Below are 18,256 nucleotides of genomic sequence, written 5' to 3' on the forward strand. Positions count from 1 at the left end.
TCTTTAAAGCATTATGTAAATATTAGCTGTGATTGTTATATTATTATTAATACTATTGCCATTATATTAATTATATATATATATGAATTTGACATATTAATTCTATATTAATACTACTACTACTACATATCCATTTAGGAACACTTTTTATTTCTTTTGGGATATTTATCCTTCATTCATTACATTCTGCCACAATAGACAGCTAATTCACATTTTAGTTTATATTAACCTCAAAACTTATTACATGATGAAAATGAAAACTGTTTGTAAGCAACTGCAGCCAAAAAGCTCCCTAAAGAATTCATGAGTTCTGAGTTTAAAGAACAGACTCTCTAGAGCACATATACTATACTTCTATTTAAAAACAAACAACAAACAAAAATTCCAACCTAAAACCCTCCTGCAGGTCAGCCCTGTTTGTTTTCCTCTTACTTGAAATCTGAAAACAATTAAGAATTTGCTAACTAAACAACAGCAAGAGAGGTTCAATGATTCTGGAAGAGTGCAAGCTCAGGTTTATCAGCAAATAACTATTCTTTAGATTTCTCCCCCACCTCCCATTTAATAGTGCAATGCCTACAGCTTAATTCAAAGAAATATAGAAATCTATTGAGGATCACAAGAAGGTAAGACTTACGGATCTGTAAGTTCCAACTTGCAAAATCAGTTTAAGATAGGAAATAAAGGAAATGTTATCTCAAAGTGGCCATGTAGTTTCCTTTGTTTTGGCCCTTTGCTATTGAATGAAATCCTTGTCTTTTTATTTTTGAAGGTTAAAGAATGTTATCCTGCTTTACTTTATGAGACTCAGCAGTTGCTGATTCCACTGGAAGAATTAGAAAAGCAGATCACACTCTTTTATGAGGCACTTGAGAGAATCAATGAAACTATGTCACTCCTTGAGCATGAAGCACAATCTACTGCCCTTTTTAAGCAAAAACATCAGGTAAGAAAAGATACCTTTTACTTGTTTATAGAACAACTCATGATTTCTAAGGAATCCAAATCTCAAGAAACTAAAGTAGAATTAATGACTAGTCTCTAAGGGGGTAGTTTAAATATTCCAAAACTATATTATCCTTTCTTAAAAACTGTGGCTCTTTTAAACTATTGTCAATAGAATATGTATATGAACCTCCTTCTTCTAGCAGGGGTGCAGCTTCACTAATTATTCATGTCTCCTTTTATTTGGTCATGGAGAAAGGAGAGTCTTATTCTTTTAGAATCCAAAGAATAAACTCAGGTCTGTGGCCTCATTAATGTCATGTTCAAACTAATTAGTTCATAGGATTGTAGATTCAGAAATTGAAGTTCCTTAGAGACCATTGAATCAAATCCTTTTGTTTTGATAGATGAGGAAACAGGCATAGAGTTATGAAAAAGACATTCTTAGGGTCACATTGCTGTAAATGTCTCAGGAAGGATTTGAATCAGTGTCTTCCTGATTCCAAATCAGTTACTGTTATCGACTATCCCACATTATTTCTACATTAGCCAAGAAAGGCCTCATTCATGCAAGATTTATATGCTCTACTCTTTGTATTAGTAAGATGTTCAGGTAAAATTCTTAGTTGTTTTATAATTAATTTACATAGTAAAGATTAAAAAAAAAGAATAAGTAGTGACTCATGTAGACATTTTATTAAACTGTGTTTGTGGTTAGAGTATAGTTCTAATTTTTAATAATCTTAATTGGAATATAATTAAGAAGACAATATTGCTTATGAAGAGCTTTAAAAGCGCCAAAGAGGATTTTATATTAGATCTTGGAGGTAACAAGAAACCACTGGCATTTATTATATGGAGAAGGGATAGATGAAGAATCAGACCTATATTTTAGGAAGATGAATTTGATAGATAAGTACAGGATGCAAATAGGAGACAAATTAGGTTATTTTGTTATTATTAAATTTGGTTATTATTAGTAGTACAGATGTGAAGTGTTAAGGGCAGGCAACAGGATTGTAGCAGTGTCAGAAAAGAACAAAGATTTGTGTAAGAGAGATTTTATAAAAATATTATCAACAGGACTTGGCAACAGATTGGTATGGGAATAAAAGTAAGAAATTGATCATGAAAGAGGTTGTGAGCCTGGGTAATTGAGAGGATAGTGATACTCTCAATAATTATAGGGAGGTTAGGAAGAAGAAGGAATTGGGGGAAAGATAATGAATTCAGTTTTGGACATGTAGAGAATATAATATCTACAACATATCCAGTTTGAGAAGTTCAGTAAGCAGCTAGAGTTGTAAAATTATAAGGCAGGAAGAAGTCATATCTGATTATGACTCTATTTTAAGTATTCTTGGCAAAGATACTGGAGTGATTTGCCATTTCCTTCTCTAGCTCATTCTACAAATGAAGAAACTAAGGCAAATAGGATTAAGTGACTTGGCTCAGGGAGGTCACACAATTAGTACATCTCTGAAGCCAGATCTGAACCCAGGAAGAAGAGTTTTCATAACTCTAGGCTCAGTCCTCTACCCAATGAGCCATCTAGCTGCCTAGGAGAAAGGCTAGGATTAGATAAATAAACCTGAAAATCAACTATATAGAGATAAAATTGATGTACTAGTTCAGGCATCTTGAATAGATCTTCTTGATGGACAGTGAGTTAGGCTCTGAATTAAAAAATGCAACTTGTTATGCTAGGTCAAAAAAAATGTTTAGGTGTATACTTAGCATGACAAGTTATATATTTTTATTGACTCATTATAAATAGACTTGTCTTACCTAAGCATGCTGCCCTTCTATTGAGTGTAGTTAATTATTTTATTCAATTGGTATTTATTGAATGAAACCATCTATCAACAGAAAAGAAAAAAGTATTTCTAGGGTTTAGGTACTATTAATCTAAGTCATGGTTCTTAATCTTTTGTGTGTCATGGATTCCTTTAAGCAACCTAATGAAACCTTTAAACATCTCAGAATGATGTTTTAAAAGCATATAATACATAGCGTTAAAAAAGAAACTCAATTATATTCAAATACAGGTATTATATATATATATATATACACACACATATAGATATAGATATAGATATGAATATATCTATATCTATATCTATATATGTAACTTTATGGATCTAAGTTAGAAATTCTCAATCTAAATGAATTTCCTGACAGAAAGAACCACATAGATGTCCAAATTCTATTCAAATGCATTTCTCACCACAGCAGCCTTTTCATTCATAATATTTCTTTCATTCTTAGAAAGAGTCCCATTTAACATATCAGCAAAATAGTTATGAAATCTTATACTACTTATGCCACAACACAATTAACATGTAATAATATATTTATAACTTAATTCCTCTCTGATTTTCCAAATATTCAAAACAGAAAAAAGTATTTTTTTTCAGTTTGTAAAGGCAAAACACAATAATAGATTCTATATATCATATTTGAATGCATTTTACAAAAAAAAAATAACCCATTCATCCATTTATAAAAAAGATTTGCAAAGAATATTATATATGTTCTTGCTAGCTTGCATATTACAGTTATCCCCATTTTATAAATAAAGAAACTGAGGCTTGTTAGTATACCCAGTCAGAGCTACCTTGCCTTCTCCCATCAAACAGGCTGGATTGATATATTAGAATCACTAAAAATCTTTAAGCGACTGCAAGTCACTGCTGCTTCTCTGCCTTTGAAAGTACAAAAGGTACAAATGATGTGATGGATCTTTTGTTTCCTGGGGATAATTTGCTTTTGTTTTGCAGTTTAGGTCTAGTTGGCAACAATCAAAACATTCTTCAGTTTTTATAGAAGCATGGACATGAAGTTATGAAGAAAACATTTTCTGTTTCTGGTTATTTCGTACAAGTGTAACTTATTCAAGTAAAGGACCTTTTAGTACTTTATAATCTGATAGGTGGGTTCATTTCAGTAGTGTCTTTATCATAATATGAGCCCTATTATTTGGACAAAGCCAGAGGTTAGATGGTTATTATAATTTCTATTCTGTGTTTACTTTATTATTTCTGCTGTAGAGTTAGATCAAATATAAGAAAAAGGCAAGATGTCAGAAAAATTTTTTTTTGATATCTTATGTAAAATGGAGCAACTTTTAATGATTGCTAAATCCTTTGATGAAAAGATTGTTCTTAAATTATTTTTAAATGAAGTATCTCTGAATGTAAATTAATCCATATCCTTTTAATAAATTAAAACTATAGTTTCTTGATCTTTTCCCCCTGAATTATAATATTATTTTTCTCCTTATAGGAGCTGTTATCTCATCAAGAAAGTTGCAAGAAGACTATGACCTTAATTGAGAAAGACAGTCAAAATGTTCAAAAATTTGTAGCCTTGAGTAAAGTGTTAAAACATTTCGATCAGAGCGTGCTGCAACGGAAAGTTGCTGAGGTTCATGTTGCTTTTCAGGTAATTTATTGTTTCTAATTGAAATTGTCATTTGGGAAAATGTTGGTGGCAAAAAAGCAGGGAAGAATCTATTATTGATCATGCTTCTGATTTTTTCTTTCTTTTTTTTCTATTTCTCTTTTTAACTATTGCATAGACAATCAATATAATCCATAGCATATTCATAAGCCTTAAAAAGAAGTTATCTGTATCATTATTTCTGTTTACTTCTGGGTCATTCATTGCATTAAGACTTCTGTTAAATAATTTATTAAAAAACATAAATACTTGACTAGTGATGCCTACATAGAAACAACATGTTGTTTTCCTTATTAAGAAAAATTATTTTCTTTTGACTTTGTTATCAAGAACATGGTAAAGAAAACTGGTGAGTGGAGAAAGCATGTAGAAACAAATAGCCGTTTGATGAAAAAATTTGAGGAGTCCAGAGCAGAATTGGAAAAAGTCCTGCAGATTGCCCAGGTCAGCATAAAAGAAAAAGGGGATCCTGAAGCACTTCTGAAGAAACATACGGTAAATTATACTCTTCTTTTTTTTTTTTTTCCTTGAGGCAATTGGGGTTAAGTGACTTGTCACACAGCTAGGAGGTGTTGTGTCTGAAACCAAATTTGAACTCAGGTCATCTCCACTTCAGGGCTGGTGCTCTATCTAAGTGGTGCGCCACCTAGCTGCCTCAAATTATATTCTTTAATGTATATTCAGCTTATACCATACAGGCAGGCTTTTTTTTTTTTTTTTTTTAATTGGACCTGTGTTTTCTTTTTTTCTAAAAAAGTTCTAGGAAAGTAAGGGAAATCCATTTACCAATGTAAATTGATACCAGCTGTGTAATTACAGTTTTAGAGAGTGGTTTGGTACACTGAGATTCAGTTACTTGCTCACAATTACATAGTAATCTGTGTCAGGAGCAAGGCTTGAACCTACATTTACCTAATTTTGTATCCACCATACCATATTCCTTCTCAATGTAGATAGTCTAAAATAAAATATGGGCCAAGGAAAGATGTGAGGAGTCCAAAGCAGAATTGGAGAAAGACCTGTAAGATTGTTCAGTACTTTTGCGGAGTTTAGAGAGTTAAACTAGTGGCAAATGAGAAGACTTTAAAAAGAAAATAATATAATTAATTTCTCATTGGCTTGGTATCTTACCTTGGAAAGATGTAATTGATTCCAGATTAGAATCTTTAATGAAAAGTTCACAGAAAACACAATGTAATAGAAAATATTAAAATGTAGAGATTAAAAAGGATAATTCAGACCAAATGACTTGTTCCTTACTTATCTAAGCAATTAAAAAAAAAACACAGTTCTTTCTAAATGAATAATTTCAAATTTATGGAAAAAAGTCTTTAGATTACTTAAAATCTAGCAAAGTGAGGCAGATTAGTGAATATTTAAAAGGCATGATACCTCAGGACATTTATTAGATTTTGAACTATCTTCTCTCAGTTTTGAAACAGGCTATCATTTATTCTTAACATTTCTAATTGGAGATGACTTTGCTTAACTTTTACTTTGAAGACATTCCCTGGGTCCTATTTAACCAGGGATATGTATCAACGTGTTGACAGATAAGTCAACCTCTGATCCATGTTTATGGCCAATAGTTTAAATGTGTGCAATGACAATTCTTGGCTAGGAAAAAGAATAAAACTTATTAAACAAATTTCAAAAGCATTTTTCTGGGGGAAACTGAGTTTACCAGACTGGAAGTAAAGCAGCTACTTGTAGACCCAAACTTATCACTGATTGGTATGGACCTTTGATCTGTTATTCTGTTTCCTGCTTTGACCAGATTATCCCTCCTTAGATGACCTAGTCCACCCCCTGGTCTCAGGATTCATCGTTTTGGTATTGGTATTAATGTGGATACCAGATCAGTTTAGCACAAGAACTCAGTCTTAGCCTCTCCCAATAACAAGGATTATAGTCAATGTTTATTTCCCAAGTAGATTTTTATATAAGTACCTCCTTTAATCAGTATGCATTACTGTTGTTGCCCCATTTCTTCCAAAGTAAATATGAAATACTTGTGCATATGTGAATTAACTATTTCTTTTATCTTTTATTTTGAGAAATGGAGCAAAAATGCTTATTCTTAATGGAATATAAGGGTGCTAGATATATTATTGTTAAGAATAAGGGATTGTAAATTCTGATTCTGAGTTTTCTTTAGCTTTTTTGACTGGCCTCTAAAGAAGAGACATAAGAGATATGAATCATTGTCATAAGTTTATGGGTTAATAATCTCTCCTTATCTTCTAAACTGCTTGCATGCTTTACAATATGGGAATTATCATCAACCCTTCTCACAAAAAAGAAATAGATTATATTAGATGATTCCAAACATGGCAGCTATTGATTCTTAATTGTGGCTAAATAAAAGTTCATTCTTCATGTGAACTAGTGAAGAGTTTATGCTAGCTCATGTTAAGAAATTTTATTGCTTCCTCGAATAACATTTTATGATCACTTTAATATCTATTGGTTTCTATGTTAATAGAGGTAAATAGATGCAGCTCTTAATTGTTTTTTTCCTCTCCACAATCCTTGAATCAGGAGTTTTTTAGTCAGCTGGATCAGAGAGTACTAAATGCCTTCCTGAAAGCTTGTGATGAACTAACTGACATCCTCCCTGAGCAAGAACAGCAGGGTCTACAGGAAGCTGTTAGAAAACTTCATAAACAATGGAAGGTGAGTAATTATGTGAAAGAAATTCCATTTGCCATGACTGAAGAGTGACAGACTGAATATATTAAAACTGAATCCCAGTAGAGCATGGGGATAATTTGCAACAAATTTCATTGAAAAAAATATATCTAAAATATTTAGAAAGTTAACAAAATATGTAAGATTCAAAGCCACTTCCCAAAAGATAAGTGGATAAGGGTTTTTAAAAGAATTGCAAATTATAAATTAACACATGAAAACATATCACAAATTGCTAATATTGAGAAAAACAAAATTTTAAACATCTCTGGAAGATTTCATATCACACCATTCAAATGTAGGAAGATTATTTTTTAAATGTTAATAGTTAATGCTGGAGGGACTGTGGAAAAACAGGCACAGTAGGCAGTGTTGCTGGAGCTGTGAAGTAACACAGCAATCCTGAATATCAGACTGGAATTAGGCAAGAAATATGACAAAACTGTCTATCATGTAGTCGAATCACCCAAAGACAGGGTATGCATCTTAAGAAATTCAAAGGCAGAAAAAAAAAATCCAGTCAAATATGTGCCGTATAGACCAACACTCTAAATTTCTTTTTGCATCATTTACAGTTTCTACTATATTTCTCCCTTCTCCTCTCTGAGGACCACACATTACAATAAAGAAGGAAGAAAGGGAAGAAAAACATTCACTCTGAATAACTAATGCATCTGATATTACATGTAATTTCCATATGCATCATACCTTAGTATGTGCAGGACACTTTCTAACTGGAAAATTAAATTTATTTTCCATATCTTGTTATTTCAATTCAAATCTCTTGCATCACATTCACCACTGTTGTGGTCCCTTGCTCTTTTCCATGAAATGTAGGATCTCCAAGGGGAAGCCCCCTATCACTTACTTCACCTGAAGATAGAAGTGGAGAAAAATAGATTTCTGGCTTCAGTAGAAGAATGCAAATCTGAACTGAGTCGAGAGAACAAATTGGTGCTACAGGAAGGCAGTGAAAAGATCATTCAAGAGCATAAGGTAAGAATTTGGATCTTGTAAAAATGAATGCTAAAAATTTTCATGACGTGACTATTTTTAAAAATTTAATTTAAAAATATAAGGTATGTCTTATGCACCACCAAGTGGACATTAGTGGAATTTCATGAAGTTCACTAAAGGTAACAAACTATGTCTGGCATGAGACCAGAATGTCAAAATGGCCCAATTTCCCAAGGGAGAATATTTTTGTTTTCTATATAACTGTAGACACATTTTTTTTGTGGATTCTTAAATACAATACTGATAGCTTCATCTGTTTCTTATTAGGTTTTCTTCAGTGACAAAGGACCTCATCATCTTTGTGAGAAAAGGTTACAACTGATTGAAGAGCTCAGCCTGAAACTTCCAGTACGAGACCCTATGAGGAATACACCACAAAGCTGTCAAGCCATTCTCAAAGATCTTAAATCTATGATTGATAGCACTTATAAGAGTTTGATGGAAAATCCAGATAAATGGAAAGATTACAAGACCAGGTAAATATGTCTATAATTCTAGCACATTGGCTATCTTAATTCTGGTACACATTAACCAATTAATTGTAAAGAAACATTCTCTATTGCCTATAGTGTCTCAGGAATTTTGCTATGGAGAAATACAAACAGATAAAACAAAAGGTTTCTGCCCTCGATATCTTATAATCTGATTAGGGAATATGTCTCAATACATGTACAAAAAATAAAACAAAATTACATAAATTGTATTTTATTTTATAAATAGGTGAAAAACAGGTGGTATGATTTTAACTTTCTTATATACATAAATATTGCTATTAATATATTGTAAAAACTCTAGTAGATCATTAATGTTCCATTGTAGAACCATTTAAAGCATGGAAACAACCCCAGGTTCTTCAAGGATACTTTAGAAGATGACAGCAATTTGGAAAAAGCTGGATAGGTCTAATGACATATATACCATATATGCCTGTTGCCCAAAGATCATACTAGCTAATTTTGAGGTGTATTATCACATGTTGGCTGCAGAGAATTGAATGCTTTTGCCCTTGTATATCTAGGAAAAAAAACATTTTGGAAGCTATAGTTTGTTGCCTATTTTAATAGAAAGAGTATCCACCCTAATGAAAATCACAGGTTGTCAAGGTACCCCCCCCAAAAAAAATAATGCTTTTATGTAGCACATGGCATTGACAATACCTTGGAGTTAGGAACTTGACCACCATACGTATTAAATGATAAAAGTATAATATGAGGCCTCAGAATGCCTTTCAGTATTTGGATTCTATACCTCCTATTCATTGTTCAGAAATTCTCTACTCCCTACAGGATTTAACTCCCCAACATTCTAGGGCCAGTTGAAATATTATTCCACCCAATATTGTGAAGATTGCATAAGGTCGATTTGTCTAATCCAATTTCAGGTGATTGAGATATATGGAAATTCTAAGAGTAAAGTTTTTGTCTCATTTAGTCCCAGGCCCTGAGGATAATCTGCACCTGAGTGAGACACCTAGTTCTGACATATAGTTAAATAACTATACCAGTTCATCCTCTATGCACCCCAGTAGTAAGTCCAACCTTGTGAAAAAGAAACTCCTCTTCAGAAGAAATGTTTATTGAAATGTTACTGAATTTGGGTATTTGTTTTTAAAGTAATATTTGAATAATTAAGTACTTATGCAGCACTATGACATTCTTTTTTTCTTATCACAAGATGATGATTGTATTGTTTTAGATTTTCTGAATTGTCATCTTGGATATCTATAAAAGAAAAAGAATTACAACGGATGAAGCAGGAAGCCAAAGATACTACCACATATGGAAAATTCAAACTTTCTGTAGAGGTTAGTTCCTGGCCTGTATTTGCATATCTGAAGATTTCCTTTATCTTTTGTTTTTCTTGACCAGACTGTATCACAGTGATATATTTACTTTTAATATGTAAATTCTGATAGACTATGATGAATGAAAAACCCAAGATTAAGATTTTAGGTAATTAATAATCACTTTATCAATTAAGTTAGCTAATAATCAATAGATTGATTTTAATAGTTTCTATCTGCAATCAAAGACAAAAAACATGAAGTGCCTGAAAACTTTAAATAATCCATGAAAAGGAATTCCCTTGACAACTAAAAATCAACTCTGTTTGGTGGACATTTAATGAGGAGGTGAACTAGAAGTTTTCAGCTCTTCCTGCTGAGAATATAACATTGGGAATCCTCTAGCAATCTGGATAGGAAAATTCATCTCCATAAAGACCACTCTGGATGTGCTTCCCTCCCCCCCTCCATTATGAGCTGTCACCATAAACTCTAATGGAAGAGTAAAAAGGGCAGGAGCTTTTCTGGGTAGGAAATTGCCTAGATTAGATTTCTGTTTATGCTCTAAAAAGAATAAGGTTTTCTAGTTGGGTGAGATCAGGCTCAAGATTGAAAAGCATATATTTTGAGGACTATACCAATCAGCTGTACTTACATATATGTTGTTACAGGGACTTGGGGCTCCACCTTAAATGAGGAAAAAAAGAAGAAAAGCCTGAATACTAATCTAATAATTGGTTATTAATATTATTAGTAAAATAATTTCTCTCACAGTGTAATAACAGATATAATTTAGAATATCAAGGGGAGTTCCTTTGGTGGTTACTTGAATTATAGATATTATTTGGGTGGCTTTCTACTTTCTGTATCACAAAAGGTTAAGAATGATTTCTATGTCATGCACAATTATCAAGTGAAACTGCCTCATGAGGATTTTTGAATTTGGTTTTGTCCAGGAATGGTTTTTAAAATGGATATCAACAGAATTTATTTCGGTAGATTTGTGCACATATGTGCACATAAATAATGCAACAGAAATATGAGAATAATGTTATGCAAACTAAGAATAATATAACAATAAAGATAAATGTTTAGAACTTGAAAAGGTCTTCAAAATTTTCTAATCCAAGCTTCTTATTTTTCTTTTTTTTCAATATTAATATTTTAATAATCAAGTTATATAGAAGAAAACACAAAGTTTAAAGACAGTGGTAGAAAGCAAAACATACACTGGCTCTTTAGGATAATTTTTGTGAATGTTTTATTTTTCTTGAAGCTTCAAATTTAATTACAATTTGCCCCATTCAGATTTCACATTAGTCCAGCGTACAAGATTTCCTGTCATTTGGTGATTCAAAAACTGAAATGTTTTTCTTTAGACTTTTATATTTAAAGAACCTTGCTAGCTTGTTGTTTTAAGTGATCCCCAATGTTACAACCTTCTCTTATAGCCTATTTCAATTTTTAAAAATTTTCTGACACTTTGATATTCTGATATTTTCACAAGTTTTGCATATATACTATCTGTGAGATCAATCAGGTGGATTTACCATTTCACAGAAAAGGCCTAAAAAGATTATGCCTTTCAGCAAAAGAATCTTGATTTCCAGTATTCTCTTGTTTCAAGATATAAAATTCCTTATAAAGATTGTGACTTTGAAATGTTTCAAAGTCTAGGCCAGAAGTTTAAAATCTGGAGACTATTTTAAAAATAAAACACTTATGAATATCTGGGCTGAGACTACCTCTTCCTGTAGAACTCTTAACACTCATTACAAATAATTTTGTGAATATCTGCAAGCCCTCTTGTTTTTCAAAAGAGGAAGAGAGACTCAGAGATGGTAAATTACTTCTCAAAGCTTACAGAGAAAAAGGTGGGATTTAAATAAAAGTCAAATCAGTAAGCAATTTTCTGATGTTTCCTAATTAAAATGACAACTGATAGTTCCATAACACTTTAAATCTGAAAAATGCTTTGCATACATTATAATGTTGTTATACCTCATTATCATTTCCTAAGATTCTTCAAATATTATATCCACATTTTACAGATTAAGAAATTGAGTCAGAGAACTTTGGTGATTGATTGATACATAGCTCAAGTTACCACATACTTCTCACAATGGGATCACAGAAAATTCTTTTAAGTACTTTATGCCCACATATTTGCTTCTATTTTCTGTTTTGCCATGCCTTATATCATTCTTCTCTTCCTCCCCTCAGCATATTGAGAGAAACTGTTTTCCACAAGGGAACACCAGCAGTGTTTTTAAAAATATGGGACTTGAACTCAGCTTTTCCAGATTCTGAAGTTAGCTCTCTATTAAATTTCATTTATTTCATTATATTATTATATTTCAGTATAATTAATAAATTATGAAATTGCTAAATCCAATCCATCCACATCTAAAAGATTGTAAGCTGTTTTGTGTGCATTAAGCTAATTGCAAAAATAGGGTAAGAAGAGCTCAGCTAACATTTCTCTATAGTACCTGAAAATTTTCTTTGGAAATATGGACACAAATGAAAATAAATATGGAATACATATTGCATTTTATTATACCTCCATAAGAAATTGTCAACAATTTAATTCAAATTAAACAAAGTAAATTTACAATAAAATTAACAAATTAAATTGTCAACAATTTAATTCAAAACATGTGACTAGTAATAAGTGAGCACAAAGAAACCAGTAGCAGGAAATGCAAATATACAGCAATAAAAAGGAGAATGAAAAGTACAAAGATGGAATGTAAGGGATGGTATTGGATTAGACTTGTCAACTAATGTCAACAAATTAAGGCAGCAGCTAGTGGTAAAATGGATAGAGAACTAGACCTAAAATCAGGAAAATTTGAGTTCAATCTTATATAACCTTGGTAAGTCACTTAACCCTATTTGCCTGAGTTTCTTCATATATTAAATTAGGAGAAGGAAATGACAAACCACTCCAGTATCTTTGCCAAAAAAATCCCCAGAAGGATTATAAAGGTAAACAATAGAATAACAACAAGAAGTAATAAATAACTGCAATATTATTAGTGTCAGTAATTGGGACAATAATGGCACTAACAGCAGAAATAGACATGTTATAGAGAGGAACAAGTTTTTATGGTGGAGAGATGGTGAATTCCATTTTGAATTTAGATTTAGATCCCAAAATGTCTTTAAATGGCATCTAGTTAAACCACTTCTTTTTTACAGATGAGGAAACTGACTTTCAAAAAAATTAAACTGAATCTGAGATAACAACAGGGCAACTAAATGTAACTTTCCAGAACTCCATTGGAAATATAACATAATCACTGGAGTGAGGTTATAGATATAAATATATTAGGTGTCCCAAAACTCTAAGTTGAGTTTGAAGCTTTCATAGCTTAAAACTGTATGAAAACTTTTGGAATACATTGGAGATGACATTAATTTGCATAGACATGATAATCAAAATGATGGGATTATATAAAATCACCAGTAGATGGACTGTAGCAAAAAGAGGGCCAACAAAAGTACCTGGAATAGTGAGAGAAGTGGAAGAAAGGCAACCATGGTAAGAAGTATGACCATTGTGTCAACTGTCCCTTTTGTCACACTTGACCTCAGTTCACAGATTTTTTTTTTTTTTTTAATATTATGTGCAGGAAATTAGAGATGAGATGCACAAACAAGGAGAGAATCTTGGTTGGCTGAAAGCTAGACTGAAAACTCTTACTGAAGTTTCTGCTGAGGAAGAAATTCAAAAGCAAGATGATGAACTCTCAAAACTCTCGGGTGACTTCAAGGGCTCTACAGCCTTGCTCTCAGAGGTAAAGTTATATATTTCCATAATGTGCTTCTTTTCCCCCCTTTAAAAACTTTTAAGAGTATTTTGTTTTTCCAAATACATGCAAAGATACTTTTCAACATTTACTTTTGCAAAACCTTGTGTTTTAAAATTTTCTCCCTCTCTTCTGCCCACTCCCCCAAGACAGCAAACAATCTGATATAGGTTAAACATGTAATATTTAGATTCTTTTGAAGGCTATGCTAATATATAGAGTTTTAATTTATTTTAACTCAAATTAGAGTAGAAAACAGCATTATGAAAAATGTATTATTAATAAAAAGATTGCCAAAGCTTATTTATAGGATTTTTAAAAATATGCCCCATTACAACATTAATGATTTAATTTTAAAATTGTACAAGTGTTTATTTTCTCTTCCTCCCACATGTTCCCCTATAGGAAAAATAAAATAAAAGTTAAATCACTTGTAATAATAAGTATTTTTGGAATTTTGAATTTTTAAAATTAGACAATTTTGAAATTTTAGCTGTTTCTAGGTTAAAATTAGAATAAAATTAATTTTCCATTTCTACAATGACAACAAACTTCAAAATGTCATAATAATTTATTGACCTTCCTTTAAGGTATACCTTATACTTCATTTTCAGGTGTCTTTCTATTCTTTTTAGATTCAAAAGTTTAGTAAACTATGAAATATATCCATTTTTATTTATTTAAGGGGAAACAGTAAAATGTTTATAACATTTTACACTTATCCTTAAAAAGAATGATTTTGATCCTTTGAGGCCTTTTTTTTTTTCCCTAATCCCTACATATTAAATAAAAATAACATTTTTTTTCTTGAAAGTATAATTAGAAACTTATAGGTATCCTATATAAGAACAAAATGAAATAACATCCATTTTATTTTAATTATTAATATTCTTAAAGGATTTTAGTATAAATTAGTTCTATTCAATATTTTATGATCATGGATTTATTTGTTGTTTATTTTAGGTTGAAAAGATGCTTAGTGCTTTAGGGGATCGTGTCCAGTATAAGGAAATGGCAAAAAACTCCCTTCAACAGTTGATTAGCACCTCCAAAGAATTTCAGGAGCAAGCAGAAAAAATTTTGGACACTGAAAACTTATTTGAAGCTCAGCAGTTACTTCTACACCATCAGGTAAGATATATCTTTAACTTCATTGCAACTTAGAGGTGATATTGTGGCACAGTGGATAGAGCTTTGGGCCTGAAGTCAAGAATCCCTGAGTTCAAATCTCTCTTCAGATATTTGCCTAGTAGATACTGGGCAAAGTCACTTCTTTGCCTCAGTTTCCCTTTTAGAAAGAAATAAGGATAATAATAGCCCCTATTCCCAGAGTTGTTGTGAGGGTCAAATTAGAAAAAAATTGATAAGGGTTTAACACAGTGCCTAGAACACAGTAAGTGCTACATATGTATCATCAACAATAATTATTACTTATATAGTAATTATATTATATTTACATATAAATGTATATTACATTGTTAATAATAACTAATAAATTATAGCATATTATTAATCATATTATAATAATGATGATTATTATTTCACTAGTGAATTAAACTCAGAGAGATATATAGAACAGATGTGTCAACACTTGATCCACTGGTCCCATGCAACATACAGCGCTCCTCAAAGGGGCCAAATAAGAGTAAATTATAATTTGGAAATATTTTAAAGAATAAATAAAACTACAATAAAACAAAAGTAATATTGTGTTTTAAAATTAAGTCAATATATGATCCTCAGGAATCTTTACATTAGGTTTCTTGGCCCTTGTTTCTGAGTTTTGACTCCACTTGGTAGAACATTCACCCATTCAAAATATATAGCTTGCATGGTCAAAGGATTTGGAAACATTCTGCTCTTAGTTGAAATGTTTCAGTTGATATTGAGAAATATCTTCACATTAAGGAATCTGGTGATGATAAAAAGCAGAAGAAAATAAAATGCACCAAATTTGATATTGACTTTGAAAACCTCCTTTGACAATGCAACTGGTATTGCCTCTAATGGAAAAGAAGGTATAGAAACTACTTACTGCAAGCTCAGTATGCTAAATTAGTTATATTTAAAAGAGACTTTTATGGTTCCTTTTTTTTATCCTACTCATTTCCACTCTCTCTTTCTCTAATTCTTCCTTGAACAAGTACTACGTATTGTCATATCATTTGCTAAGCCTGGAATACCCCTTTTTCAATTCTTCCTTGAAATCTCTGACTTCAGAGGCACAGAAGGATTACAGAACTTGTTATCCTTCTTATGCACTAATCAGTCTTTACTTTATATTTTGTCTGATTTTTCTTTTTTTTTTTCCTAGAGCATAAATGAGGACAGTTTATCATTCATATTCCTTTCTTAGATCCCAATCTCATCTAGCATGGCACCTATACATATTAGACACTTATATGTCTATAGAATAAATAAAAAGGGCAGCCAAATGAAAAGTGTATATAGAGTGCTGGGCTTAGAGTCAGGAAAACTCATTTTCCTGAGTTCAAATCCAACCTCAGACACTTGGTAGCTGGGTGACTTTGAACAAGTCACTTATTCCTGTTGTCTCATTTTCCTTATGGGTAAAATGAGCTAGAAAAGGAAACTTTAGTATTACTATCTTTGACAAGAAAATTTCAGATGGGGTCACAAAGAGTTGTACATGACTACAAATTGACAAAACAATCAAAAGAATAAATAAATATCCTGTTTTATATAAAATGATAAGAATTTCAGGAGGACATGCTCTTGTTCTTAGTCCTCTAAATGTGATCCCAGAAATGAGAACAAAGTAAATACTATTCCTCAGAATTTATGTATGCTAATCTATTAATCAATAAAGTACCTAAATATTTTGATTATGAATTTAAGAGAAAATAGAAGCCTGGAAAAAGCCTAATCGATTTTTTTACAAAAGTAAATTTTAGCTATAACAAAGTAGATATTTAAAAACAAAACTTTTATTGATATGTTTTTTAACATCATATCTATTTCCTAACATCTGTCCCCACCTTCTCTTCCAGAGAACTGTTCCTTATAACAAAGAACACAAAAGAAAAGGAAATATTTAATAACACATCTAAAAAGAAATTTGATGCTGTATATGATACTTCATACATATAATGCTCCACTTTTACAAAGAAAATGGGGCATTTTGATAAAATTTTTAAGTGATGCAACTCAAGCAATGTTATTTTTCTAAAAGAAAAAAAATTCAGAAATAATGTCCATCTCTGGCTAATGTAGACTCTTTATTGCTATTAATAGTCATTCCCTCTCTTAAAAGTATAGTTCTTGCCCACACTGCATGTTTCTGTATGCACTTTTCTATCTCCTGTACAAGTGTGGGTAGGTACTTCCCTTCTTAGCTGTGGGAGAAATTAACATATATATCCATCTGTTTAACATTTCCTTTTAGCAAAAGACCAAGAGGATGCATGCAAAGAAGAAAGATGTACAAGAGCAGATTACCAGGGCTAAGCAGGGTGAAGGTGGGCTGCCTAGCACAGTCCAAGAAGAACTGAAGAAACTGGAGAATACTTTAGACAACATGGAGCAGAACAGGGAAAAGCAGGAGCGCCGTCTACAGGTAAGACTTAAGAAAGCAATTGCTTCTTCAGAAGTTCTAAGTAAAAAGATTAGTAGAAAGAAACAGTCCTACTGTCTAAATCTAGCCAGCTATTTTCAATTTGGCAGGATACAAAAAAGGATAGATATTTTCAATCCTGATTTTTCTGTTGCAGTGTATAATTTAATTTTTGTAATCAGATTGCTATTTCCCTCCCCCCTTCCTAATTTCCCTTATTTTTGTTTTCATTCTTCATTATTCTTTGCCCTCAGTTCTAGCAATAAATTAATATTTCCTATGCAGAAAATGCCTTACAAGACATAAAGTCCAGCTCCTCTTTTTTCCCATACACGAGGCCCAGAGAAATTAGACTCTATTAGAGACTAGACATTAGTTTTTCTTAGGATATCAATGTATTAAATTGGCAACTGAATAAAAGTACCTGGAATTTGAGGGTTTGCAATTCTTAAAAATAGGGTCCATGTGAAAAATGATACCTTGGTAGTCTTCATTAATTTATAACTTATTATATTATTTAACTTTTTTCCTCTTAGGTGACAATAAGAAAGTGGGAGCGCTTTGAAACAAACAAAGAGACAGTGGTCAGATACCTTTTTCAAACAGGTTCCAGCCATGAACGTTTCTTGAGTTTTAGCAGCTTAGAGAGCCTGTCTTCAGAACTGGATCAGACAAAGGTATAAGTGATATGACGTAGTCCTTTGCTAAGTGTTTAATATTGAATAGGACCTTGTTTCTCTCCCTCCATCACCCCTTTTTTTCAGGAAAAAGAAAAACAACACACTTTCCCACACAAAACAATGAATGATTGTTAGTATTCTATATGGGTATCAAGGAACTAGTTATCATTCTGGCTTGTTGATAATGTTCTAAAGTACTAAGTACTAAGGTAATAAGGTACTAGGTACTAAGATAGTGCTACCAGGTATTAAGAGCAGGTATACCTTGATTTATATTTTATGGGATTTG

At 31.8% G+C, this 18,256-nt stretch overlaps 1 protein-coding gene across 20 annotated transcripts in view; it reads left to right on the forward strand.

Annotated features, from left to right (window-relative positions):
* Positions 1-18,256, forward strand: part of SYNE1 (spectrin repeat containing nuclear envelope protein 1) — a 571,419-nt gene that overhangs the window by 207,890 nt on the left and 345,273 nt on the right. For all 20 annotated transcript variants that reach the window (XM_074309511.1, XM_074309493.1, XM_074309505.1 and 17 more), the window contains 11 exons: positions 773-946; positions 4,231-4,389; positions 4,738-4,902; positions 6,949-7,083; positions 7,936-8,094; positions 8,383-8,591; positions 9,811-9,919; positions 13,537-13,701; positions 14,677-14,844; positions 17,120-17,290; positions 17,824-17,964. In XM_074309511.1, coding sequence (XP_074165612.1) covers positions 773-946; positions 4,231-4,389; positions 4,738-4,902; positions 6,949-7,083; positions 7,936-8,094; positions 8,383-8,591; positions 9,811-9,919; positions 13,537-13,701; positions 14,677-14,844; positions 17,120-17,290; positions 17,824-17,964 — 1,755 coding nt within the window. The remainder of the gene's footprint in view (positions 1-772; positions 947-4,230; positions 4,390-4,737; positions 4,903-6,948; positions 7,084-7,935; positions 8,095-8,382; positions 8,592-9,810; positions 9,920-13,536; positions 13,702-14,676; positions 14,845-17,119; positions 17,291-17,823; positions 17,965-18,256) is intronic.

Source organism: Sminthopsis crassicaudata, chromosome 4 (genome assembly GCF_048593235.1).
Source record: "Sminthopsis crassicaudata isolate SCR6 chromosome 4, ASM4859323v1, whole genome shotgun sequence".
Taxonomy (NCBI): Eukaryota; Metazoa; Chordata; class Mammalia; order Dasyuromorphia; family Dasyuridae; genus Sminthopsis; species Sminthopsis crassicaudata.